Source organism: Panicum virgatum, chromosome 9N (genome assembly GCF_016808335.1).
Source record: "Panicum virgatum strain AP13 chromosome 9N, P.virgatum_v5, whole genome shotgun sequence".
In the NCBI taxonomy this organism is placed as follows: domain Eukaryota; kingdom Viridiplantae; phylum Streptophyta; class Magnoliopsida; order Poales; family Poaceae; genus Panicum; species Panicum virgatum.
Window position 1 is genome coordinate 69639053 of NC_053153.1, and position 27121 is coordinate 69666173.

The window sequence follows — 27121 nt, forward strand, 5'->3', positions numbered from 1 at the left end:
TTTGTTTTGCAGAAAAAGCAACTAGAGGTGTATCCTTACTCCTCATGTTTTAGCCCCATATTTTAGATAGATAGACTCTTACTAATGTTTGCCTATCTAAACACTCAAGTTGGGGCATACAAAATTAAGATTTCAGAATAGTCTCCATTTTTATGTTTCTAATATTCTATCTCATTTGCTACGGTGTGACAAAGAGATCAAGGCCCTCATAACCGCGAGACACGGCGAATCGATCCGATTTAACCTTGCAAGGTGGACCTAACCAACACGGCACGTATTTGCCCCGTCGGACTATACACGCCAACCATTTCCCTCCCCGCCTCGAACTACAGAACCACCCCACCTTCATATAGTCAGCCGAGCTCAACGTGAGACCACCAAAAGTAAACATATGCATCCCGTTTCTCCGCGACTACTCGACTCGCCCTACGAGGTGGTGATGCAGTTCTGTACTTTCGAAGCGAGGCAGTACTAGGCTTACCGGTTTTGACTACCTCCTACTCCCGGCATGCGGTTAGTACAATTCAATCCCCGATTAGCACTGCCACAACGACCGGTCCTTAATCGACACGGACGGGGCTAAGACACCCAGGAACCATGTCCTGCTGCCATCTAACATCATCATCCCCGCCCGGTATCACATTTCCATATCCATTCCATTCCAAGTCAAATACTAAAGTACAAAGATAATAATGTATCTCGCGAGTAACTGGCAATTACTCGGCTTCTAAAGCTTTCCTATATCTCGCGAGTGACAAGAGTCACTCGACTTCTATCGCGACTATTAAGCATAGCACTTCTATCGTCCTATACATACTAGTATAACTCAGGGAATCCTAGGGGATCATGCAACTAAGGTTCCAAATAATACCAACACCTAATGCACAAGTAATAGAATATATACATAGGCATCATAATTTAAAATAGAAGGATGTGCACTGGGGCTTGCCTGAGGGTAACACTAAGTTAGTGTTAAAGCTATCAAGGCCTTGGGCCCTTCCGACCTTGGGGCAGATCTTCGGTTGCTTCTTAGGGTCCTTCCTTCTTCTGGAGATATCCGCCAAACACCGTCTTGTGGTTCAACTCCACACCGCGAGCTTCACGTCCACACGTCGTACATCTAGCATCCTAAGTGAGGTGCAACGATGCATATGTATGAATGCATGGATAATGCAATAAAAAGTAGAGCAATACAAGCGCAAGGTCGATAATGTCTAACTATAAACAACTACACTGGCGGAGGTTACTTAAACCTTACATGAGTCTACACAAAGTTAACCCAACTAGTTTTGTATTTTTAGAATTCTCCTAACTCCAACTATGCATTTATAAACTATAAAAACATTTTATCTAACACCATTAAAATTACATGTAAAAATTGTCAAACAACACACTTTATAGTTCTATCCTACCGAGCATGGAATATAAAGCTAATAAACCTAGTTTTACATTCACCACCGTTCAAATTCGAGACCAAAAATCCGGAGTATCCGGGACAACATTTTCCGGAGTATCCGGGCACATTCTCAGAGTATCCGGGCTCCCAAATCCGGAGTTTCCGGGCCTATACCCGGAGTTTCGCCCAGAGTGTTCAAAACCCGGAGTATCCGGGCTTATACCCGGAGTCTCCGGATCCGACAGCATTTTCGCCCCAAAAACTGAAATCTTGATTTTTGGCAAAACCATCCCACCAAAATCAAAACCCTTTTAGATCCTAGTTGAGGGATGCATATGGAGTTGATTGACCAAAAGAAATCACTTAGAACCTCCTAGAAACATAGATCGGGTCGGCACAAGTTGAATACCTAGGATGAGCTTTTTCTTGAATGAGGAACTTGAAATCCAAGGCACTCTTGGGAGGAACTCGTGGGGAGGAAGGTTCCCCACCCGATTTGAATCTTCCTTGGCTTTGAAATCACGTTTAGATGGGGGATTTGCACCCTAGGGCCTCATGGAGGGGGAGAGCTTATGAGGGAGAGGGAGAGTTCATGAGGGAGTGAACGTGAGGGAGAGTGAGCTGTGAGGGAGAGAGAGTGTGTGTGTTTATTATATTTGTGGGACCCCGATGACCAATTTACATGAACTAGAAACTCCATGTCCGGAGTATCCGGGCCTACGGCCGGAGTATCCGGACAGGTTGTTACATCTGGTCATGTACCGCCGGTGAACAACAGCACTTGAACGACCACTCAAGGTAACCCCCGGCAGCCGCACGACTGCAGGCTCAGCAAGGAAAGCTCATGCGGGTGCGGGCACAAGCGATCCGAGGGAGAGAAAGAAGAAACGGGCCCAATGCAAGTTCGCTCATTTCTTAGCGCATCGATTCACTCTCTTTTGTCTTCTCTCTCCATAATAAAGCTACTGCCACATCAGCAAATTGGTGAATTATAAAGGTAATTAAGATAAATAGAAACTACAATCAATGTTTCATTGATACTCCCTTTATAGTGTGTTTTTCTCTAAATATAACGTTGATGGTAATGAAGGGATGGGATTAAAATTTCAATGGTATTAAAGGGATATCTTAAATTTTGCTGACATTAAAGGGACAAGTTAAATTTTTAACGGCATTGTGAAAATTTTCTCATAAACAACGCATTTTTTTAACATAACTGCTATAATTAATTAGAAATAATATGACTACTTATCATTACTAGTAATATATCTAATTTTTTTCCAAAGGAACAGTACAGAGTGAGTATCCTCCCCTCGCAAAAAACAAAATATGGAGTATCCGCTAATTTCTTCCCGCCACCTCCCGTCGGCCGCCGCGCCGCCCACTGCGCTCCCGCCGGTCGCTTCCAAGTTCCACGGACCAACCAACCCCCGCCGCCTCCATCGCGCCCCTTCGGCAGCCGCAGATCGGATAGATAACCCAATTTTCCGCAGCCGCGGATCACCCGGCTGGGACCCGCGCGGGGGTCTAGGGGCCCGCCAGGAGACGCGCCGAGGTGTCGCGCCACGATTGGGCCGCGGCGCCGCTCCCCGCTCCCCGCTCCCCGCGCTTCGTTTTCCGATCTCCCATACCCGATCCTTCCGGACCGACGGCCTGGATCGCGCCACGCCGCCCTGGGCCGGGCCCCGAGAAGGTTCGGATGCCCCTGGTTTTCTAATCGCTGGACACAGAGGGGTGGAGAGAGAGAGCGGGCACACCGTTCCCCGCATTATTCTTTTCCGATTTGCTCCGCTCCATGCCCGTGTCCATCTCAGAGACTCAGACTACAGGCGGCCATCATCACCCACACCCAGCACACGCGGAGCGGCGGCGGCGCCATCACCAGCACCAGCGCAGAGCGGAGGCGGGCGCGCGGTTGCCCCGGCCGAGGCGGGCTACAAGGCCTGCTCTTCCTCGGCGGCGTCCCCTTCCCCTCCTGCCAAGCTAAGGTCAGCCTCGTCCTGTCCCCTTCGCGTCACTCGTTTTGTTTTTCCGTTGTCAAGTGAAGCAACGGGAAAGCTGCTTTTCCTCGGGAGGATTCTGGTGCTCCGGTTTCTAGGATCCGTGACGGAGAGATGCTGCGATCGGTGGCCGTGGTCCATGCCGAATTTGTGCGACTCTGCTAGAATTTGAGTTTCTGTAGAAGGGGATGTGGGTACGACTGAGGATCTGTTGTTTGGTTGCTTTTTTTTTTTGCTTGCACGGTAGCGTGGATCATGCAAGACAAGGGCCCTTCTCTGTCTTACTTCCCCGCATGATTTTAGGCTAGTTGATCAGCGTCTTTAATTGTTTCTTACTCATTGAGGAACTTGTTGGTTCTTACTATTGTTGACGAAGTAGGATAAAACAAGATCCATCACTGTTGATGCGGATTGGTAGCGTCTATTGAGATTTATACATCAGGAGATTTTAGTGTGGATGTATGTTCCTTTGCCTTGCTAGAGTTGGCAGATTTGATACTGACTGCAAAAGGTTGAAATGAAACAGGTTTTCCAGTGAGGTTTCGTGAAGGTCACCAATGGGTCTGGACAATACTTATGGGGAGCTATCAGGCATGTTCTGTGGAGGCCTGTCTTATGATGGTTACACAGACCACAGCAGCACAAGTGATTATTTCAGGTTCAGCGATCCACTGCCTGCTGTTGTGCCCCAGATGGTAGCTGAACCCCATTCCAATCCTTCATCCACAGTTTCAAGGGCCAACACTGAAACTGACAACCCAGAGGATTGGGAGTTCATCTCAGATGAATCCCTCAACTATATTAGCCGGATGCTCTTGGAGGAGGATATTGATGAAAAAGTCAGCATGTACCAGGCCGAGTCAGCGGCACTGCGTGCTGCTGCAAAGCCATTCTACGACATTCTTGGGCACAAGTTTCCACCATCTCCTGATCACCAGCTGATACCTTTGTCTGTGGAGAGCCCCAGTGAGAGTGGCAGTAACAGTTGTACACAATCTGTGGCGAGTACCGTTACTAGCAGCAGCATTGGTGGCGCAGTGGAAAGCAATCGGCGCTATGATATTGGAGGATGTGAGCAGTTAGAAGCTTATGGAGGCTTGTGTGGTCAGTCTTATCAACCGCTTGTTGGTCCATCAATTGATGCTTGTAGTGCATTGGGTGTGCTAGAAGACCCTTTGATCACAAATGGGCGGATACCTGAGTATTTATTTGAGAGCCTTCCAACTTGGGATTTTAGGAGAGGCATTGAGGAAGCCCAGAAGTTTCTTCCTGTTAGCAATAAACTAGTGATTGGCATGGAATCTAGTGGTGTGGCAAGACCCCAAGAAGAAAGGAAAGATGCTTCTTCAAATGCTAGGAAGGCAAATGTGTTGAATGCCAAGAAAAACAGACAGAGTGGAGACCTTGACCTGATGGAAGGTCGGAACATTAAACAGTCTGCATTCTGTTCCGATGAGCCTGATTGGATTGAGATGTTTGATGATTTACTTCGGCAAACTGAGAAGAAGGCTACAGATCTGCGGGAGCTGATGCGCAGTGAAGCTTCCAAGAATTCTCAGGTCACTCAGACGAAAGGAACAAGTGGGCCACGGACACGGGGAAGGAAACCAACAAAGAAGGATGTGGTGGACCTTAGAACCATCCTCATCCACTGCGCACAGGCTGTGGCAGCTGATGACCGCAGAACTGCTAACGAATTGTTAAAGCAAATAAGGCATCATTCCAAGCCAAATGGCGATGGCACCCAGAGGTTGGCACATTGCTTTGCAGATGGTCTGGAGGCTCGCTTGGCAGGCACTGGGAGCCAGCTTTACCGCAAGCTTGTGGCTAAACGCGCAACTGCTTCTGACATGCTTAAAGCCTACCACCTTTACCTTGCAGCATGCCCGTTCAAGAGGCTCTCTCATTTTCTTTCCAATCAGACAATCTTGAGTATGACAAAAAATGCATCAAAGGTGCATATCATTGACTTCGGTATTTATTTTGGCTTCCAATGGCCATGCCTAATCAGGCGTCTCTCCAAGAGGGAAGGTGGCCCACCTGTGCTGCGCATAACTGGAATTGATGTACCTCAACCAGGTTTCCGACCTACCGAGAGAATTGAAGAGACTGGACAAAGGCTTGCAGAATATGCTAAGAAGTTTGGTGTCCCTTTTGAGTATCAGGGAATAGCATCAAAATGGGAAACCATCCGTGCTGACGATATCAAAGTTGGCAAGGACGAAGTTGTGATTGTTAATTGCCTGTACCGCTTCAGGAATCTGATCGATGAAACTGTTGCTGTAGACAGCCCTAGGAATAGGGTTCTAAACACCATAAGGCAAGTAAACCCAGCGATTTTCATCCATGGAATTGTGAATGGGTCGTACAGCATTCCCTTCTTCATCACACGTTTCCGTGAGGCACTGTTCCATTTCTCCGCATTGTTTGACATGCTAGAGACAACTGTCCCACGGGGTGATCCTCAGCGTGCACTTTTAGAGAGGGATCTGTTTGGTCGAGAGGCACTCAATGTTATTGCATGTGAAGGCTCGGACAGAGTTGAGAGACCCGAGACATACAAACAGTGGCAGGTGAGGAACCTCAGGGCTGGATTTGTTCAGTCACCTTTAAACCAAGAAATTGTGATGAAAGCCAAGGACAAAGTGAAAGACATTTATCACAAGGACTTCGTCATAGATGAAGACAGTGGATGGCTCCTTCAAGGCTGGAAAGGAAGGATAATCTATGCCATATCTACATGGAAGCCTAAGAATAACTAGGTTCTTGGTCTCACTCTGCGTCTCCTACTAGTTCCATTGTTGAAGGCGGGGCTAATCCACAGTCATGTTATATTATGCGTTTGGACCTTGACCTGTGAACCTGTCTGCTCAAGGTAAGCAGTAAGCGTTTGGTCCAAGTTAAATAAATTGAGAGTGTAGTTAAGATATTGTATTTCAGTATTGTTTATGACAATGACATGAAATGTTTTATCTCCAGGAAATGTCTTGAAGAGTAAACAATGATCAATGCGGGATCTTTGTTAGATTTACATCTGTCCAGCCAATACTGCGATAAACTGGAGGAAAGGAGCAGTTGTTGACCTCTCTTCTTGGCGTTGGTACCACCACCCTTATTTAATTCGTGGTTTCTTCTTTCCAGTTACTTCTGTGACCATCCTATTAGCAATAACCAGATCACAGCTTCTATTATTAGTTAATTAGCTAGCCAACTACCTACTATCTTCAGCTCTGTACTTTTTTACATGCTTGTATTCATCCATGTCAGCAAACATGAGTCCGGTTTTCAGCTTCAGCAGATCAAATATTCCCCAACAAGTAAGCATAAAGCGTCTACATTTGTTCTACGAGAATGCCGATACTGTTTTGTTGATTATAGTTAATGTCTCATGAAGTGCTTTGCTTTTGATCAATCCCTTCATTTTTTTTATTTCATCTCAGCCATGCGTGCTGTCACAAAAATGAGTCCTTGAACTTGAGTGGAGCACTAATTTGAGAATATTAATAGAAGTAGTGATACAGATCAACAATTCAACATAGTACTTGCTTTTCTATGTAGATAACTAGTGCGTGGTGCCACCACAGCCGGACATGATATCACTGGACTACAGCCACTATCTCCGTATCTTCATTTTATAATGCGTTGTTTTGGCTCATCTTTTCTTGGCCACATGCTGATTTTGTTGTTGGGCAACTGATTATTGGGTTGACTTTTAGAGCCACATATATGATACTGGCCTTGTTTGGTTCGCGCTAGGATTTTAGCGTGCTAATGAATAGTGACATTTTGATCACTAATTACGGTGTCAAACAAAGTCAATTTACAAAACCAACTCCAGAACCCCCGCGCTAGTGACCTTGAAGAATCTAATAAGGCCTTTGACCGCGCGATTAGAGGATGGTTAATGTAGCATCACTGTAGCCAATCATCGCTTAATTACAGTCATTAGATTCGTCGCGAAAAGTTACACCCATCCCTAAAAAGGTTTTACAAATAGACTTCATTTAGTACTTCACATGCGAGATTCTCTTTTTGAGAAACGTGCGCGCTATTTTTGTAGAATGCCAAACAAGGCCACTAGTTGTGGCTTTATGTTCTCTGTATAACTATCGTTGGAAGCTTTCTATTGTCTGTATTTCCATCCACAATATCCTACCTTTTTTTTTTTATAAATAGAGGTTGGAGTAGAGTGAGTGGAAACAAAGACAATCTGGCTGCAATGCTAGGAGGCTAAATTCACCGTAACTTTGTAGGACTTTCTTCATCTCATATTGTTCTCATGATTGCCCAAAATTGATCACCATGTCCGAGATATGATGCTGACTTCATGTCTCAGGTGAAACTCGAGGCAAACCTAGCAGACCCCATTTGTTCAATGAAAGCCTCCAAGTTGACTAACGTCTTTTCTAGGGCTCCACTTGCACAGAGCTGTTTAAAAGTGTCCAGGATTTTCCCACCCCCGTTTGCTCATCACCATGTCATTCTGGAGTGAAGACGAGGGCTGGGCGACCGTGATCAAAGCCGCGAAATCAATTCGAGGTTGCACGGCACGGCTCGTGTGAGCCGGGCAAAGGAAGATAAAGGCGACGGGGACATGGAACCTACAAAGGGTGGCGGCTCAGGCTCACCCTGTGAACTGAAAGAGGCCTCGCCGTGATGATGGCGCTGATGTCTTTCCTTTCTGTGGCTTGTTGCTGTTGTCATGATTTGAGGTGTTGTTTTCCCCATCTGTGATTCCCTGGTGTAAAGGGAAAGCGGCAGGCATGAGAGGCCTAGGTTTTCCCCCCTCATTATCTCGTATTTATCGGTCATTAACCGCTTAATCTTAATCTACCTGCATTTGATGTGAACCAAGCATTGTAGCTTGCATATCACCTGCCAATCTGCCATCTTCAGAGGGTAGCTGAAGAAGAGACACTTGACCTTGAGGATGGCCAAGTTTTGTTCCCCTCTCTTGGTCTCTTGTTCTCTGTTCTGATTTCGGAAAGGCTTACCCTTTTGCTCTGGATATCAGATTGCTGCCACCGCTGTGCCTGACTGCCTGGACACGGAGAGAGTGTCAGGTTGGGCGAAGGCACGATTAGGATTGGGCGTTCCTGACCCGATTCATTACGTGCACGGGACAAACGCTACGCGTACAGCAAACAGCGTACTACTACTCCACGCTCCACGTCTTTCGAAAAAAAAACCTACTCCACGCTCCACACTGGGCCTGGACTGCAAAGAAATCTAGAAGGCTGGTGCAGGCTCTTCTTTAAGCCCGCGTGAGGCAGGCTTCTTCTATAAGCCCGAAAACGTGGAAGTGTTAATTGAGGCCCAGTGCTACCATACCTTCTCTCCGCTGCAATGGGGGCCATAGCTTCTGGAGCTAAACAACAACCTAGGTAGTTTGGCAATATTTTTAGCGTGCAACTTAGAGCGGCAAGTATTTTAAAACTCGTACAATGGATTCCCATCAATGACATCTTTGATTTTATGGCTCTATGGACCTGACGCCACCAGCAGCTCTATGGATTCATGACTCATGAGCAGACTCTTGTCCACAAGCTTCAACATTCACCCATCATCATTCGACAGTAAAGCCAGTAATCATCTACACATAAGAAAAATATCATTTCACAGCCATGATCTTTTTAAATAAGAAAATGTTCGTTAAATTCCTGGTGTTTTCAGCCGGGGCCATGCTTATCCGGCCGAACAGCAAGTTCCGGGGGACCAGGGCTCGATGATTACACCCACACGGGCGATGGACGAGACGCAAGAGAAGCTACCGATCCGAACAGAACGGAGCCAGTGACAAGCTGCAGATCCATGATCCATCCACCTCACCCGTCCGACCTGACAGCCGCCATGATCCATCCTACGTAGCGCCACCCCCTCTCGCGTCTCGTCCCCGTCAGAGGTAATCCCCGGATAATTCCGCGCCACTAGTGCGGGCCCCGCGCGGATAAGCGCTGAGCTGGACGTGGTTCCGACGGCCTCTAGCTTTGATCCGCTCCGGCAGCGCCTGGCCGTCCCGGCCCGCCGGAGTTTTGTCTCCTAGCTGCCTGCCTTCTAGTTCTATAATTCGTGCGTTGCCATCGTGCACTCAAATCATTTTAGTTCCCTGTCAAGCAAAAAACAGGGGTCAAGGGAGGCACTCATGTGCTGCTCATGGTTCGGAGCTTCTAGCTCAGCTTTTTCAGTGTTGGGTGATGATGTCTTTTCATCACTAGGCTACGCTACGTGTGCAGTCCTAAAAATAAGGAGAGTTCTTTGATATAACAGCACTAAAATCCGCCGTATGATCGATCGGGATCGTGTGGACGGCGGGCGACGAAAGGTGAAACTCAACTAATCGGCGTAAACTAAAATGGACGGCCACGCTCTCCGTCCCCAAATACATTTATGCGTGGGATAATGTCTGTGACAAGGAGACCCATTCTTAAGGCCCCCACGATAGGCTAAACATCTTCTTGGTTGGCACCACCGTCCGCACACTGATTCTAGTTTAACCCTACGCTTTATGCCCACCGAGCCGGGACAGCCCCAGAGGGAAACAAAGGCAAGGCACCAAAAAACTTGGTGGCGAGGACGACGGCGACGACTGGTTGTAAGGGGAAGGGAGGAGGCGGCACTGGCCGCCGCGACGGCGATGCCGATGGCGACAGCGACGCGGCCGTCGGTCCCCATCGCTGGTTTAGGGGACGGACGGGACGGGAGGCAGGGCGGCGTGCGCGCGGGGGCGGAGTAGTGGAGGTGGGAGGGGCACTCTCCGCGGCCGCGCGCTCCTGGCCGGCCGTCCAGCTCCCCTTGGCCACCGGCCCACCGTTGCATGCGCGAGGCGAGCGCGCCGCGACAAAGGCGACGCGACGGCGTGCGCGCATGCACTCGAGCTCCCGCGCTGACCCGCCGGCACAGCAGCACCCACCGCACCGCGAACGCGAAGCGGGCGACTCCACTTGGGTTCGTTCCGCTCGTCGCGGCGCAATGTGGCAATGTGAACAGGGGGGGTTCATGCATGTCCCCGTCCCTGTCCGTCGCCACCGACAACTAACGCCGGCCGCCTATGAGAGTGAGATCTGACCTCCATTGGCTCTCTCGACCGGCAGGCACGTCGGGCTCAAAGGTGCCGTGAGCCAGCCGTGGTTGATTCTAGCAAACTCCACCTGCATCCATCGCCCGCGTTAAAATATAGCCCAAGGAAGTCGCGATGATCTCATTCGTGTGAACTGGTAGTACCACTTAGCTTCTTAATAAATCCCAAGGTATAAAATCGCGGGCTAAGACGTTTAGCGGAAGCCCTTCCAAAAAACTAAGAGAGCTATAGCGGAGCTATCCATTTAGCGGTTTGCAAAAAAATATGCATAATGTGGCCAATAACATCAGTAATGCAACCAATTTCAGCAAATTTTTCATAGCCATACGTCCATAATACATATAAAATTAGAAGCATCATTGGTCTAACATTCTAAAATAGACTCAACACGTCTCTTGACTGCCTAACTGTGTCCGTGATGCTTTGTCTATGGTCCACCCTAGTTATATTGATTTTTTATTTCTTTTGGCTACATCTTTAGCGGAAGTAGCGGACATTTATTATCACTAAATCCTATTAAAAAACCCCTATAGCGGACAAATATTGTATAGCGTAGCGGGAGATCTCTTAAAAAGCTAATAGCGGACAATAGCGAGCTATTAGCGGGCTATTTTGTACCTTGATAAATCCTCATGGTGCAGTACCAGTACCATTATACTAAGTATATTTTTTGCGCTGGTTTTAGACAGAAGAGTACGTTGATCCGTTGACATGCGGCCGAGTCAAGTTTCCATATTCGCCAGCGGCCATTTTCTTTTCTTTCTTCTGATTCTGAAGAAGCTACATGCTGGGTCGTCAGTCGTCACCCCATACAAAATTGCTGTCTGACCGGCCGGCCGTGATGAAGTGCACGCTTATGTAAAGCTCGCGGTTGCCGGAAAAAAAGGCATTATTTCGTAGACCCTGATGACTATAGCAAACAAACAACACAACAAAATAGAATTCAGCGCCCCAATCTTTCCCTTGAGATTGCACGGAACGGGAAGGGACCATGAGCTGGCCGCACTACTGTGTTCCGGCCCGGAATGGGACGGAAGAAGCGATGCAATGCAATGCAATGCAATGCGGCGAGTAGACCTGGGCATGGGTCACCCGACCCGAACAACCCGACCCAACCCGCCCGAAAAAAACCCGACCCAACCCGACCCGAGCTACGTGGCGGGTGGGCGCGGGCCGTATTTTTTGACCCGCAACAATCAACGGGCCGGGCACGGACCGTGACTTTTGACCCAAAACCCGACCCAACCCGAAAAACCCGACCCAAAGACTAAAAAACCCGACCCAACCCGAAAAAAACCCGACCCGACACGCCCGCGCAAGGTGCACGGGCCAACCCGACCCGACCCGGTGATAGGTACGGGTCGGGCGCGGGCCGTCCTATGCGACCCGTGACCCGACCTTGACCCGACCCGAACCCGACCCGACCCGACGTTTGCCCAGGTCTAGCGGCGAGCTGGAGTCCATGGTGTGGCCAAATCAAACGCATCTGTCGTATGGCACCACGCCTCTCGCCACCGTCGTCTTACCGCGTCCCGGTTCGGCTAATTACACGTGCGGTATACATGGACGGGCGCCCGCCAGCAGCTGCTCGCAGGCTCGTGGTACTTGCAGGTTGCAGCTAGCTGTCAGCACGTACGTGCGTGCGTGCGAGGATGCCGTGTGGTTTTCATCTCGTTGCTTTCCCAACCAACTAGCAAGGTGGCCCGCGCTAATAGCACGGATAGCTAATTTTTTATTTAATTCTTTAAAAAAGTTACATTGACAGAAGAGATGTATTTTATAATTTATTTAACTCTCATTTGCTCTTGTTGAATACTACATGTAGCTTTCTATGCCTAGGAGTTCATACCAATCATCAATTTTTATGTTGCTTTGTTCTATATTATAGTTGCATACTTTAGTTTAACCTGCAAAATCTAAATTTGAGGATTCAATTTAATTTTGGGTCACCTTGAATATGGATGCATACGGTACATATATGTATTTATATAAAGTTATTATAAGTAGTTATAAAATATATTTATATGTATGTGTTAGTTATATTTGCTAACAATCTGTAACTTAGATATTCGAGTTTGATTTGTATCTTTCAATATTTTGATTATTATTTAATGAAAATATATCTAGTGTAGTTGTTAGAGAACTTAAGTAGCATCTAGCAAATCTAGATCTGACTCATCATGGGAGCGAAATAAAAATGATCATGGATTTGACAAAAAAAGTTATGTTTAAAAATAAGTTGGGGCCTCTTGCTGACTTTGTTAAATAAATGTTATGCAAAACTTAAATATAGTGTGCTATATAAATACATATATGTTTTAAATTTTTTATTTAACCAAACCTATTATTATTATTTAAATTTTGCTTACCGCACAATTTATTAGTTTTTAGCCCATATGACTGTATAAATTGGTCTACTTTAGAGTTTTGTCATCTCGGTGATAGATAGTTTCATATGTATCTTTGCTGTTGTTTCTAACTCTTTTTTATCTTCCATTTTATCTAGCTATTTCTATTGATTTCTCTGTCTTCCATTTTGTTCCTCCGTATATTTGAAATCGATTAGTGTGTATCGCGTCTGATGTATCTAATGGAGAAGTACTCTGTTTAGTATTGTGCCTCAGGGCTTTTGTTTTTTCTAAGCAAAGAGGAGCAGCGACAACGTACATTTGTTTGAATTATTTGTTTTGTACTGTAGGCAATCGAGTTTGGGATAGATTAGCAGGGATCCAGGCCTATAGCTGTGGCTAAAATGACTCCGGTTGTGGCTTCTTTGATGGAGCGGCTTCTTTTGTGGATATAGAGTCGTTTTGAAAACCGTTCGGTAGAACCGCTTCTCCTATTTTTTTCATGAATATATGAAAGATGTCAAATGTCCAACATGTCATGGCTATAATTTACTATTTTTCTCATAATCTATATATGATTTCGAAGTAACATAACTTCATATAAAATCACATAGTAGTGACTAATGATATTATTTATAGACTAACCCAATAAATTCACTTTTGTCCTTTTCTTTTGCTTTAATTTTCTCATTTTTTCAGCCTTCTTTTTCTATTTTTCTTTTTCTACTTTCCTTACCCGTTCAACCCTGTTGTTTCTTTATCTTTTTCTCTACTCTTTCTCTATACTTCTTTAGAGATATAGATCACATTTGTGTTCCGTGCCTAGTATTTTTTCATGTACTTGTAGAAGATTAGATGGGGATAATAATGTTAAGAATTATTTATGCTATTTGATTCCTCACACAACTAAGTCCCAGATTTTCCCCATGCATCTATTTAGATTGAGCTAATAATAGTCACATTTATTTGTAGGTTTCAGTGCTTTACTCTTTATCGCAACGATTATTACTTGTATGGAACTATTTGTATGCCCACAGAATCATGAATCTTCATTGACCACCATCAAATTAGTTTGTATAACTGAAGTTGTTCAGAAATGTGCAACATTTATGATGACAATCCTTGTTTGGAGAAAGCATTGGTTCTTCAGCGGATATTTCTCTCACATTGACTGGCCTGCGTATTCATTGGCCCACACTGACAATAATAAGGTGCCGATGGTCTTGCAATAGATTGCAATATCTGAAACTCTACACATCATCATTATTTTTTTCATCCATATCTTGACGTTTGGTTGCTCCAGAAGAAATGGATTGATTGAGCTCGGCAATGATTTTGAGTAGAATCCAGTGTACTTCATGCAACCGCATGTATTACAGGACGTTCTTGAGACTCGAAAAGTTGTGATTTAGAATCTCGGGCAAAGACTATGGTCGCGCCGTAGTGCAGGGCGCTTCGAAGATTTTTAAAAGCAATTATCTCTTTATATAGTATAGATACAATACAACTACGGTCGCGCTGTCACGCTTATGCTCCTGCCATTTTTTTACATCTTTAAGGAGGGTTAATGCGAGACATAGATGGTAACGTGAGTTTTTATGGCATGCGGACTCTGTATTTAACTTTATTTGCATACAAACACTTTTGGGTAGTTTAGAATATTTCATCTTCATTAAATTGGACATGGACTCTTTTGGCCAATTTAGACTGTCAGATCTTCATTAAATCGAACGGTGTAAATCCTATACACAAATACTATTTAGATCTTCATTAAATTAGAGTATTTATTAACTTTATTTGGCATGAAACTCAAATTTGGGTTTTTTATTAATGCATTTGACCTATACTTTTTATTTAGCGATTTTCCTTCTTAATATGCTTCTAAATCACTACACACATCAACAATAATTTTTTTATTCTTGTTCTTGCATTTATCTATTTATTAGTCATATTCGATGCCAATTCTTTTTATACTTTTAATTTTTAATTTAGATATTAGGCTAATATTAAATTTTGTTCGAGTGCTAATGCTATTTTTCTTCATTTTATAATTCTAAATTTGCCTATTTAGTATTTGTATTCAACATGGATTTTTTCGTTAAGTCCAAATTTCCTTATTTTTTAATTCCAAATTAAGCTTTTCTAATTGTATTCGGCATGGACTCTTTGTCATGTCCTATTTTTTCTTAATTTTAAATTCGAAATTAGCAATTTATTAATCATATTTGATATGGACTTTTGAGTTAGTTTGAACCGTTAGAACTTCATAAAATCCAACGATGCAAATTCTTTTCATTTTTAGATTAACGTAGAAATTTCTAGACCCTCTCGACGAACGTAGTAGTTTCTTTTAATACTCCTTTAATAATATAATAGATTTTTATACTTTTAATTTTTAGTTTAGCTATTGGGTTAATATTAATTTTTTGTCGGGTGCTAATCCTAATTTTCTTAATTTTATAATTCTGAATTTGCCTAGTAATTGTATTCAACATGGACACTTTGGTTAAGCCCTAATTTTTCCAAATTAAGCTATTTACTAATTATATTCGACATGGACTATTTGTTATGTTCTAATTTTCCTTAATTTTTTAAATTTGAAATTAGCTATTTATTAATCATATTTGATATGGACTCTTGAGTTACTTTGAACCGTTAGATCTTCATAAAATCCAACAGTGCAAATCCTTCTCTTTTTAGATTAATGAAGAAATTTCTGGATCCTCTCGACAAACATGATGGCTTCTTTTAACACTCTCTTACTAATATAATAGAATTTTATACTTTTAATTTTTAATTTACTATTTGGATAATATTATTTTATTGCCGAGTGCTAATGCTAATTTTCTTAATTTAATAATTTTGAATTTGCCTATTTAGTAATTGTATTCAACATGGACTTTTTGGTTAAGCCCTAATTTTCTTAATTTTTATTTCCGAATTAAGCTATTTACTAAACGTATTTGGCATGCACTCTTTGTCATGTCTTAATTTTTCTTAATTTTTAAAATCCGAAATTATCTATTTATTGATTTATTTGATATGAACTCTTGGGTTAGTTTAAACTGTTAGATCTTCATAAAATTCAATGGTGCAAATTCTTATTTTTTTTAGATTAACGTGTGAATTTCTAGACTCTCTCGGCAAATGTGGTGGTTTCTTTTAACACTCCCTTAATAATATAATAGATAGATGGCTACTACTCCATGAGAGCGAGCTTTGCCAGCTGGTTAAGATCCGTAATTCCGTATCGACTCAGTTTAGTACGGTAGGACGCTCCTTCGTTCGAATCCGGGTTCCTGATCGATCCAACGGGCAACAGCCACCAATGCAACAGCATAGACAGAAGACACCGTGTCGTGCCAAGAAACCGGATCTCCATGTGATCCACGCGGATGCTTTATTAGTCCCAGCTCCGGCTTCTGTAATCACCACGCACAGATGCAAATAAAACAACAACTATATATTAGTTATAGTATAATCATATATGTGAACATCCCGAGGCCTTGACAGCTTCACAGCCGTGTGTACACGCTGACAAATCGGGACGCATGTTCTTGGCGTTCCCAAGTCAAGCAAGCGGCCACAGCTTCTTAAAACCCACCGCGCGCTGCCACTTCGGCGACCGCCGGAGGCGATCAACGCCACACCGATGGTTCCCTGTCATTTCAGGCGGCCCTGACGTTGTTGTCACGCCTGTTAGGTCGCCGTTAATTATTGGGCCACAAACCTGTAAAAAAATAGAGCGGGGTGGCTTGCCCGAGGATCGCCGGAAAGGGAGCCTGATGTCCGTGACATTTCGGCGATCTTGTCCCCGCTCTCTCAACTTGCGCACTGAATAATGCCCCCTTTTGAGCTCCACGTCCTAATCTCTCGGCAAGTAGGGGCTGGACGTCTCGTCAGTCGTGTCACCCGCCGATTAAGTACTGAGAGCGTTCCTGTCTTGATTACATGCATGTTTTTTTTGAAAGGCGTTCTTGTCTGATTCTCGCATCAGAAAGTGGGATCTTTCCTCGGTCCTCCGGTGGTTGCTCTTCCTTGCACTCCAGAACTCATCAGTGCTAAGTACAGGATCCGGTCCTTCTCTGACTCTTCATGTGTTTTCAACCCTGAAAACACCAGCAAGTGTTGCCCCTGAAAATATTGTAATCTCTGAAACGATCGGGGTGGAGCCGTTCCGAGTCAAGCTGCTGTTGTTGTTGCTTCACAGGATGTGTCGATGGAGAATGGTAAGGCCGCACGGCAAGCCAAATCTTAGGCGACATGGACTTGAACTGCCGCTAAATTGCTAGCTAAAATCGGGTGAATTCAGAGGAGCGATCCGCACTTTTTTTAACCACACTCTCTAGTTTCCTCCTCGTGTCACATCCTGTTTTTGGACTCTTGCTCTCAAGTCCGAGAGCAGTGACATCGATGCTTTCACATGCTCCACGCACGGCCCTTTCTTTCCTTTTATATTTTCTCTTTACGTGCTGTTACCTCCTGGGCATGTTAGACAGGCTAGTGTGTGGCATGCTTTCAAAGTTCAGACTGCAGGTTCGACAAGCCTGCAAGCCAAAGCCACAGAAATCTGGCGCGAGGGTGTCGTAAGGAGAAGCTGATGCTTAGCCCTGGAATGACCATCTAGCAATAACTTTTAGATCATGTTCTCCTGATTTTTTTTCCTTTTGTGGTTCCAAGGACAATGATGAAAAATCATGTTCGTTCTCCTCCTGTATACAGAAAAAAAAGGGAAAGCTGTTCGTTCTCTCTAAATCAGATTTTTTTATATGAGAAAAAGACACAGCTTTTGGCGTATCATAATTCACAACCGGTGCTATCTGTTGCGCTACTCTGAGGGACCGAAGGGGCGACCAAAGGAGGGTGAATGGGAGCCGATTTAAATTTCTTACAATCGGAAAGATTGACTTAGTCCCGAAGTACACACCCAACCCTAGAGTCTTAGGCACAGTGTGGAGTGGCTATGGAGGAGCTACACCAACACAAGAAAGCCCTAAGAACAAACAAGATCCAACGCGGAAGCAAACACCGAAACGCAGCGCGAGAAACAGCACACGGTATACACACCGGTTGAACCGACGTGCACTAGGGGCACCTCGTCGGTTTAACCGATGTGCAGAGCCTGCAGCAGTCAAAAGCTAACACCGGTTGAACCGATGCAGAGGCTTTAAGAAGCGTCGGTTCAACCGACATTAAAGACTGGATGATCCGATAAATTCAAATTTAAACGCCGGTGCAGTTGTCCAGAGAGACCCCAAAATGGACGTTGTGAGCGCCGGTTAAACCGACGCTATGAAACTCCTATACGTCGGTGCAATGGGCCAAATAACAAAAAACCCTAACAGTTGAAAAACCTACTCACCGGTTGATCCGACACAACATCTCACAAGCGTTGGTTTAACTGGTGATAGGAAGAAGTCCGGCCGTGCCCAGAAACGAAATTTTCCAGCCCGCGACCTTTGGAAATCTCGATGGTTTCACGATCAATTCAAGTCCAAAGGAGCTCAAATTTTGGGGAGATGAAGATGATGACTTCAAGAATACATCCCCAAAAGATTTCAACGAAGGTCCTCACGGATTAAAAGGAATCGAAAGAAATCGGAGAAGAGCGGGGTTTTCTCAAGAACGCAAAAACTACGAAACAAAGGAGCTCGTGAATTCTAGGCGTTTGGCACTAAGTATAGAGCGATGGTTTCACCACAAAGAGCTCAAAGAAGTACTACAATTCCGTGCTTCATGAACACACAAACAAAAACCAAGAATCGTCACAAACAAAGCACAAGACGTACGGAATCGAAATGAAATCAAACCCCCGAGGGCACAAGGAGGGAAGGGCCTCCTTTCCCATGTCAATTCACGTACAAAGTCTCAACAATTCATGGCTAAAAACCTACCCTAGAGAGGAGAAGGGAGGAACCAGGAAGGAGGAGGAGGTGGCGCACGAGAGAGGAGCAGCAGCTCTGTTCTTGTGCCAGGGTCAAGAGCCAAAGGGAGAGAAAGAGGGTGAGGAAGTTTTTAACCCACTAACTCTAGATTAAAAGACTAAACTACCCTTAAACTTAAATAGTCACTAGAAGGCCCGTAGGGGCAAAACCGAAAAAAGATACAAGGACCCATCCGACGGTCGAGGTTCTTTCTTCGAGTTGAAGTCTTCTCCGCAATGCCGTTGTATTGATGAAGATCCGGTTCACGGATTTGGGGGGGGTCCGCGAAACCCGGGTAGGTGGCCGGTTTTGAGAAAACCGCCAAAACTCCACGCGCGGGAAGATTCCCGCCTCCACGCCGTGGCCCTAGACGTCGTTCCCGCCTCGGCCTTCTAACGGCCCTAGACGCCGCCCGACGCCCGTCACCTCCTCGCCCGCAGCGAGGCCCTAGACGCCGTCGATGCCCGTCGCCTCCGTCAGTCCCGAGACCGACGCCCGTGCCTCCACGACTTGGCGTCTTCAACCGCCGTCCGCCTCCTTGGTTTTGTGACGCAAACCAAGAAACCCGCCTTCCGTCGCCGCTTGCGCCCTTGATCCAGGAGTGGACGCCACAGCTACCGCCCGGCATGAGCTCCGGTCCCGGCTGCCCTTCACCGCCGTCCACCGCACGGTCCATCGGCCACAGCACCTCCACGGCAGCTCTCCGTCGACACTTGACACCCGTGTACCTGCAATCCAAAGACCAAGCGTACGATCACACCGCACGGTTGACAATTCACTCATTACAAGTAGGATAGAGTACTCAACATTCCTCATACGCAATCCACACGGAATATCCCCGATGTCCGGGCTTTATTTGGTGGTTTTGGCTGCTTCGTCGGCCCAAGCTTTGGCTGCTTCATCGGCTCAACAGATGCCACGAGGTTGACGTCTCATGGAACAGCCGAACAGGAGAGATGGAAGCGAAATCTGGCACCAGTTCAGAGAAGCAGCTAGACTAGATGTGCTGCTCTTCCGGCATTGCCAACCAAATTCTATTGCTTCAGTTGATCGAGCACGAGAAGCGTACAAGTAAACTCCGTTTTTTCTTATTATTTCTTCTACTAGTAATTTACAAGCAAAAGGTCCGGCCGATACATATATATGTATATATACTAGGACCAGCCCAACACGAGCTCATCATCTGTTCCCCACCATTACATGCTGCACCCCTGCTGTTGTCGGAAATTCCCGGCCCGGCCATCGCTGGAATTCAGTTCCCACCGTGGGAGACCACCCCAGTCCTGGCCCGGGCGTGCGATGCGTGATCGCTGCTGCGGCCCTGGACGTCGAGAAACTTCGGCTGATGACGGTGCGCCGGGGGATTTTTTACGCCGTGACGGAGGTCTCGATGGCCACGCGGTCGGCGTAGAGCACGTCCTCCGCCTTCTCGGCCTCCTCCCACAGCTCCGGCAACGCCTCCCTGATGTTGTGGATGCTCTCCAGCGCGTGGTCCGCGCCCTTCACACGCTGCGACTTGCCCACCAGCACCGTGTGGAGGCCGATCTGCTTCCCGGCCAGGATGTTGCGCACGCTGTCGTCGAAGAAGATCTGCAGGGGGGGGGGGGGGGGGGGGTCAGGTGAGAGAAGCCTTCGTCAGGGGCACGGCCGAGCAGAACAAAAGAGCTAGCTCTGAATGCAACTTCAGGAATGGAAGTCACGTCAGGCCGTCGGAGCCCGGACACTCACCGCCTTGTGTGGGTTGACGTTGGCGATCCTCAGCGCCTCCTCCATGGCGTCGACGTTGGGCTTGCACAGGACGGGGGTCTTGGGGAGCTCGTCGGCGGTGCTGGACCGGGCGAAGTGGCCGGCGATGTCGAAGATCTCGGGCTCCTGGTCGCCCTGCGGCGGGCACGGCGGGTTCAGGGTCTCGAAGCAGATGATCCCCTCGAAGCAGTCCTCCAGGCCCAGCCTCTTGAGGGCGCGCACGGCGTGGACCTTGTCGCCGTTGGTGAATATCTGAGGCAAGGCAAGCAGCACAGGTATCATTCAGCGACTCCGTCTAGCCCGGAGAACGAGAAAATCTGCGACTTCTGAAGAAATCGCTTACGAGTTTGCGGATGCGCAGGTTCTTGAGAATGTGCTTGAGAACAGGGTCGGGCTTGATGTTGTCGTAGGGTAGCCTTCCATGGACGAAGGCGTGGTACTCATCGTAATCGAAGCTGTAGCCGATCGCCTGGGAAATCCAAAGGAATGGGAAAAAAGGACAGAACTTTTTAGTACACTGATTTAACATAAAAACTGAACTATTCAAGGGATCAGGGAAGCTGCGATACACATACCCTGAGGCCGGCCATCGTGGTGCCGTAGTTCTTGTACAGCAGGTTGCCAAGGTTCTCGATCTTGCTCTCATCAATACCCAGCTTCTCAACCATGTAGTCTGGAGTGAATGACAAGCATGAAACAGTACAAGCGTTCAGTTCACTGAAAATTCAGAGAATAAAAACAAGGAGCAGTCAGTAACAGCAAGGAGAAAGCTTACCTTCAATGTTCTTCTTGACATGGCCTGCGATCCCAGAACTCAACGGGTACAGAGTGTCGTCGAGGTCTGCAGGCAAGAACAAGTCAGAACCTTTTGCATTCCGTGACGAGGCAGGGGAAGAAGGCAACAGAGGAAAGGAACAAAAACAAGACAGCAACGGACGGCGACATTTTTGCAGGAAGGCGAGCGGCGGCTTACCGAAAAGCAGGCAGTCGAACTTGGGCTCCTGGACCTTGTGGCAGCGGTCTTCGAACTCCATGTCTCGGAAGTGTGGCGAATAGCGAGCTGCAGAGAGAAGAGGAACCAAGATGAGCAGGGTGTTCGATCGGTTACTTCTCCCATGAATTTCAGCAACCGCGTTCCGAATCCCAGTTCGATTATGCCATTATTTCCACCCCCTCAAAATTTTATCATTTTCTATCTCTAGAACCCGAAAAATCACATCATCATCATCATCATTTCGAATCTACTGAAAGCCTGAGTTCCCCCGTCCATTCCCCATCCTGGGCACGGAGTTCATCCGAGCTCCGAACCGACCCACATTTGCAGCGGCCAAGAACGCGAGCGTACCTAGCTGTCAGCTCAGGGCTCGCGGGCTGCAATGCAACAGCTAGCGCGGCGGCGGAGCCGGAGGAGCAGAGCCCAGGCGAGGCGGGCCTCGAGGCTTCAAGAGAGCTCTCCGAACCAGAGGCGAGAGGGAGCGAGAGGCGGAGGGAGGGAGGAGAGGAGGCGGGGGCGGGCGGGTTTATATAGCCCCGAGCCAGCGCCCCGGCGGCCATGGCTGCCCGGTCGGAATAAGCAGCCGCGGTTAGCAGCTGACCAGTCCAGCGGGGCGCCCTTGTTAACTCGCTAACCCAAGTTGTTAACAGCCCTCCGGAGGCAGTGCCGCCCAGCTGTCGCCGTATGATTGGCCCTGACAGACGACGGGGCAGTGATTTTTCTGCGCCTTCTTCCCGAACTGCCCCTCAAATCCTCAATCCTTCTGGAAAGTTTCGGGCCGGGGGGTGAGCTGCCCTCGGAGGACAGGACGGGGATTTCCCGTTCAGCGGAAGAGACACGGAATTATTGTGTGTATTGTGGCCAAATGTACTTAGATTATTGTATTGTAGTGTGGCGAAGAAGAGACCAGAGAGAGCGCGTCGCACGAACGCTGACGATACAGATATACTAGAACGTAGTCGTGCATGATGATGCACTATTTTTGTATTTGAAAATAAATGATGATGCACAATAATATAGAATGATGAGGAAGTTGTTCAGAGGAATTAATTGAGAAGACCTGACCGGGCACTGCTGCTTGGTGACGTGTGGCCTGAGGCAAATTATTTGGTCACGAACTTGCTCCCAATTATATGAGCACGGCAAGGCAACAATTATGTGATGTTAGCTATCACTGCTGGGGCGATTGAATAATTTTTAGAGAGATAGGGATGGGGATGCATGATAATTGGCCGTCCGTGCAAAAAGTTGTGGAAAAATTGAGTCTGTACCACTAAAAATCCCAAAATTAGATATATACGTACCATCACGATCCACATATCATTGACTTATGCGAGCCACATATGTTGGAATAACGATGATATATATCTACCTTTGCGATATTTTAATGGTATAGATCCAATTTTTTAAAAAATTGTTGGGGTGAAATAGTAAAATGGTAAATTGGGGAAACGGAAATTAGGAGAGGGACTGCTCGCCGCCGCTGGCGGTAAATTGTGTTGGAATATCCAACCGGATAATCCCGGCCGGGATCAGGAGGATATTAGTTGGCAGAGAAAATCTGAAGGAATGGTTGGATCAGAGGGTTCATGTGGCTGTGTAGGCGCAAGGAACTCGGGCCTCTTCCCTGCTTGGATCCCGAGCGGCGCATTTGTCCTCTTCAACTTCTCCTTGGCTACAGACAGCCTCCTCCTTTTGCTTTGACACGACTGCTCGTTGAACCAACACTTGTCGATTTTTCTTTCACGGGAGATCACACTTGCCGTGAGAAACTGCCATTTCCATGGTAGAATTGGCGACCATGCCATGCCTGCATGTTTCTTGATCATCATCAGGAGTCGGACCTGGCAAGCGGAGGAGGCAGCAGCCAAGCCAGCACCCGGCTGCGCAGCTTGATCGACAAGGTCAATAGGACGCTGGGGGACAGGTCGCCACTGCGCGCAAATCATTTGGGTGGCCCAATTATTGGAGCAAATCATTTGATAATGCCCTTGACGGGCCACGTGGCTTATGAAAATCACCCGCTTCGACTGGCGCATCGGCCGACGCGTCAGTACCCCCCATCATACGGCATACGCCCATCGTGATCCGCAAAACGAATTCTCCGGCGAAACCAAAAATAAAAAACCTGGAACACAAATTAGTTAGCTCCCGATCGGAACGGTGTTCCGTCGTAATCCTTGCGACGAGAAAAAAAATGGAAAAGACGACCAGATGGGTGAATGGGAGCCGATCAAAAATTCTCGCAATTGAAAGCTCGACCTATGATCCCAAGTTTATACCCAACCCTTGAGTCCTATGTGAAGTGTAGAGTAGTTATAGAGGAGCTACACTAACACAAAGCAGCCCTAGTACCAAGCAAGAGCGACCGCGGAAGCAACCACGAAGAGCAGCACAAAAACAGCACGGTATAACTCACCGGTTGATCCGACGCTTGAGTTTGAATGGCGTCTGTTCAACCGACGAGCAGAGCCGGCAGTAGTCAAAGCGAGCACCGGTTGAACCGATGCAGAGGCTTCAAAGGGCGTCGGTTGAACCGGTGATAGAGCACCGGATGATCCAACAAAATCAAGTCCAATCGTCGGTGCAGTTGTTCAGAGAGACTGCAAAAACAACGTAGTGAACACCGGTTAAACCGACGCCAACAAAACCCTAACGTCGGTGCAATTGACCAGAGAGATCACAAGGCGAAAATTGCTGAGCACCGGTTAAACCGACGTAAACAAACTTCAATACGCCGGTGCAACGGCAAAAACAGCACGCAGAGACAGATATTCAGGCTTCACCGGTTGAACCGATGCTTGTGGAACAAAAGCATTGGTGCAACCAAGCCGAACGTCCAAAACCCTAAAGTACCAAGATCCTACACACCGGTTGATCCGACGCGGACAACTTCAAAGTGTCGGTTCATCCGGTGCTAGGAAGAACAGAATCCAGAAATCCTTTTCAGCCCGCGACCTTTGGAATCTTCGATGATTGGAAGATCAAATTAAGTCCAAAGGAGCTCAAATTTTGCAGCCATGATCACAAAGGACTTGTGAACATGTCCACGGAAAGAATCGACGAATCACTCCATAGTTTGGGAGGAATCGAAGAATTACGAGCAAGAACGGGGGTTTTCTCTAGAACGCCAAGAACTTCGATTCGAATAGACTCGTGATTCCAGGGGTTGTAGCACTAGGATAGATGTATTAGAGTCACTTCAAAAAGTCATGAAATCATCAAGAACCAAACCATCAACTCGTGCTCATGAATCGACAAAGGAAAATCGAATTTCAAACAAACGAGACTCAAGATGAATGAAATCGAAGTGAATTCAAAACCCCGGAGGGCACAAGGAGGGAAGGGCCTCCTTTCCCGATCAATCTCAGTACAAAAACTCAAAATCCCATGGTTCAACTTCTACTCCTAGAGAAGAGAGGGAGAGAACAGAGAGAGGGACAGAGGGGGCGCCTGGAGGAGATGAGAGTGGTGTCTGGTTCCTTGGCTCCAGGGGCAGGTGAGTTGGCTGCCCTCCTCTCTCTTTTAACCCCACTAACTCTCTAGACTAAAGACTAAAATACCCCTAGACTTAACTAGACACTAGAAAGCCCGTAGGGGTAAAACCGGAAAAGATACATTGGACTCATCCGACGGCCGAGGTTTTTTCTTCGACTCGAAGCCTTCTCCACGATGCCGCCATGTCGATGAAGATCCGGTTCGCGGTTTTGGGGGGTCCACGAAACCCGGGTAGGTGGCCGGTTTTGAGAAAACTGTCAAAACTCCACGCACGGGAAGATTCCCGCCTCCACGCCGTGGCCCTAGACGCTGTTCCTGCCTCGGCCTTCTAACGGCCCTAGACGCCGCTCGACGCTCGTCACCTCCTCACCCGCAGCGGGGCCCTAGACGTCATCGACGCCCGTCGCCTCTGTCAGTCCCGAGACTGACGCCCGTGCCTCCACGATTTGGCGTCTTCAACCGTCATCCGTCTCCTTGGTTTTGTGGCGCAAACCAATAAACCCGCCTTCCGTCGCCGCTTGCGCCCTCGATCCAGGAGTGGACGCCACAGCTGCCGCCCGGCACGAGCTCCGGTCCCGGCTGCCCTTTACCGCCGTCCACCGCATGGTCCATCGGCCACAGCACCTCCACGGCAGCTCACCGTCATCACTTGACGCCCGTGTACCTGCAACCAAAGACCAAGCGTACGATAAGACCGTACGGTTGACAATTCACTCATCACAAACAGGATAGAGTACTCCACATTCCTCAATCTCCACCTTGATGAGTGCATTGTCAACACACCACAATCGAACCAAGAGAGAAACAAAAACAGAGAAGAACAAGGAAGCAAGAGAGAACTTGAACAAGTGACAAAAGTTCGAAAGAAGTAAGAACAAGTCACTTAACCAAGCAAAAATCGATTCCCTCAGACAAGGGCAACGGCTCGACGCAATCGATTAAACACAGGCATGACTCCTCAAAGACAGAGGCAGGGCTCAACACAGTCATGCCAGAAGCGAAAGGAAAACCAGAAGCTAAACAAAGCAGAGAAACTCCATGCATTTCCCCCTTACCAGTGCAACTCTCACCACATGTATGCACTCTCAAAGCCCTGTGCACAACAAGTTTTTGGAAAAATCAAACAATTTCCCTCTTGTTCGATCACTAACTTCTCCCCCGTGTTGTCACATGCACACATCAAGGCTTAGACCTAAAGCCCCCCCTGAAACTGAGACTCCCCCTGAACATATGCTATGCAATGAATGCAATGCAGGAGGTGTAAGTGAAAGCATTCAGGGATACAAGGATATGAACAACAACTAGTCACAAGCACGTGTGCATCCATAAACAAGACCTGCATCTAGCTCAACAGGGTATATCAAATCAGTCTAGAGCAAGGCAAGTTCAGTTTAGGAGAAATATAAGCATCACCCTTGATCTAGCACTAGCAAGTAGAGAATGATAAACAATGCTAATCAAACTCATACATGTGAGCCAAAAACATCCAAAGCATGTTGTAAATATTTATTTTGTAATCAAATTATATCAAGCAATGTTTAATGCCAGGGGTTCAAAACTTGTCATGCTTTACTTAGCAACGAGGTCAAGCCTATGCCAAAGGCAATCAGAAGCTTAAGACACTCATTTCAGTCATGCACAGCCATGCCCGGGTTCTCACAAGTGCAAAGTGAGCCGTCCCGAAAGCTCGATCAGTGCGACAAGCAATCCCACCTGGACCTTTCCATTCAATTTCAAGCACAATTCAAGCAATTTTATCAATTTTAGATCATATCAAATATGAATTGCTGAACGAAAGGCTACACTAGCATGAATGAGATAGCAAAGCATGTCAACACGCCCTAACATGCTAGTAGTCTAGACAGGGTGACTATGTTTTCAAATTTTTAAATCAAAATAGCTTAACTCAGATGATGTCATATACATAGTGGAGCAAGTTATTCATGATCACGTTTATAAACTCACACTAGCAAACACTAGGAGATCATAGCAATGTATACAAGAATGTTAGTGCACGTGAGGCAATGTAAAATGCAGAAATGTTCAATGCATATGCACAATGCAACTACCAAACCTCGAAAACTAAAAGAAGAACAAATAAACCCTACAAAGCTAACCAAAGAAAAGTCAGCGGTCA

The 27121-nt window shown here is 46.8% G+C and overlaps 2 protein-coding genes across 2 annotated transcripts; one reads left to right on the forward strand and one right to left on the reverse strand.

Annotated features, from left to right (window-relative positions):
- The first annotated feature begins 3133 nt into the window (after positions 1-3133).
- On the forward strand, positions 3134-6808 carry LOC120687916 (scarecrow-like protein 9). The gene is made up of 3 exons (XM_039970010.1): positions 3134-3384; positions 3923-6271; positions 6376-6808. Exon 2 carries the CDS (start codon positions 3954-3956, stop codon positions 6156-6158), a length of 2205 nt encoding a protein of 734 aa, XP_039825944.1. The 5' UTR covers positions 3134-3384; positions 3923-3953; the 3' UTR covers positions 6159-6271; positions 6376-6808.
- Positions 6809-19812: 13004 nt separating this feature from the next.
- Positions 19813-22004, reverse strand: LOC120691206. The gene is made up of 7 exons (XM_039974225.1): positions 21838-22004; positions 21466-21552; positions 21268-21333; positions 21068-21165; positions 20836-20961; positions 20475-20744; positions 19813-20336 (listed from the first exon to the last, which is right to left on the reverse strand). The coding sequence occupies exons 2-7, from the start codon at positions 21524-21526 to the stop codon at positions 20115-20117; spliced, it is 843 nt and encodes a 280-aa protein (XP_039830159.1). The 5' UTR covers positions 21527-21552; positions 21838-22004; the 3' UTR covers positions 19813-20114.
- Between the last annotated feature and the right edge of the window lie 5117 nt (positions 22005-27121).

What these genes read in the sequence shown, in the direction of transcription:
- LOC120687916 (XM_039970010.1), top strand. Translation starts at nt 3,954, where the DNA reads ATGGGTCTGGACAATACTTATGGGGAGCTATCAGGCATGTTCTGTGGA.
- LOC120691206 (XM_039974225.1), bottom strand. Translation starts at nt 21,526, where the DNA reads ATGGAGTTCGAAGACCGCTGCCACAAGGTCCAGGAGCCCAAGTTCGAC. An exon ending in TGTCAAGAAGAACATTGAAG is followed by an intron (nt 21,166 to 21,267) that starts GTAAGCTTTCTC and finishes CATTCACTCCAG; the next exon opens with ACTACATGGTTGAGAAGCTG. An exon ending in CCACGATGGCCGGCCTCAGG is followed by an intron (nt 20,962 to 21,067) that starts GTATGTGTATCG and finishes TGGATTTCCCAG; the next exon opens with GCGATCGGCTACAGCTTCGA.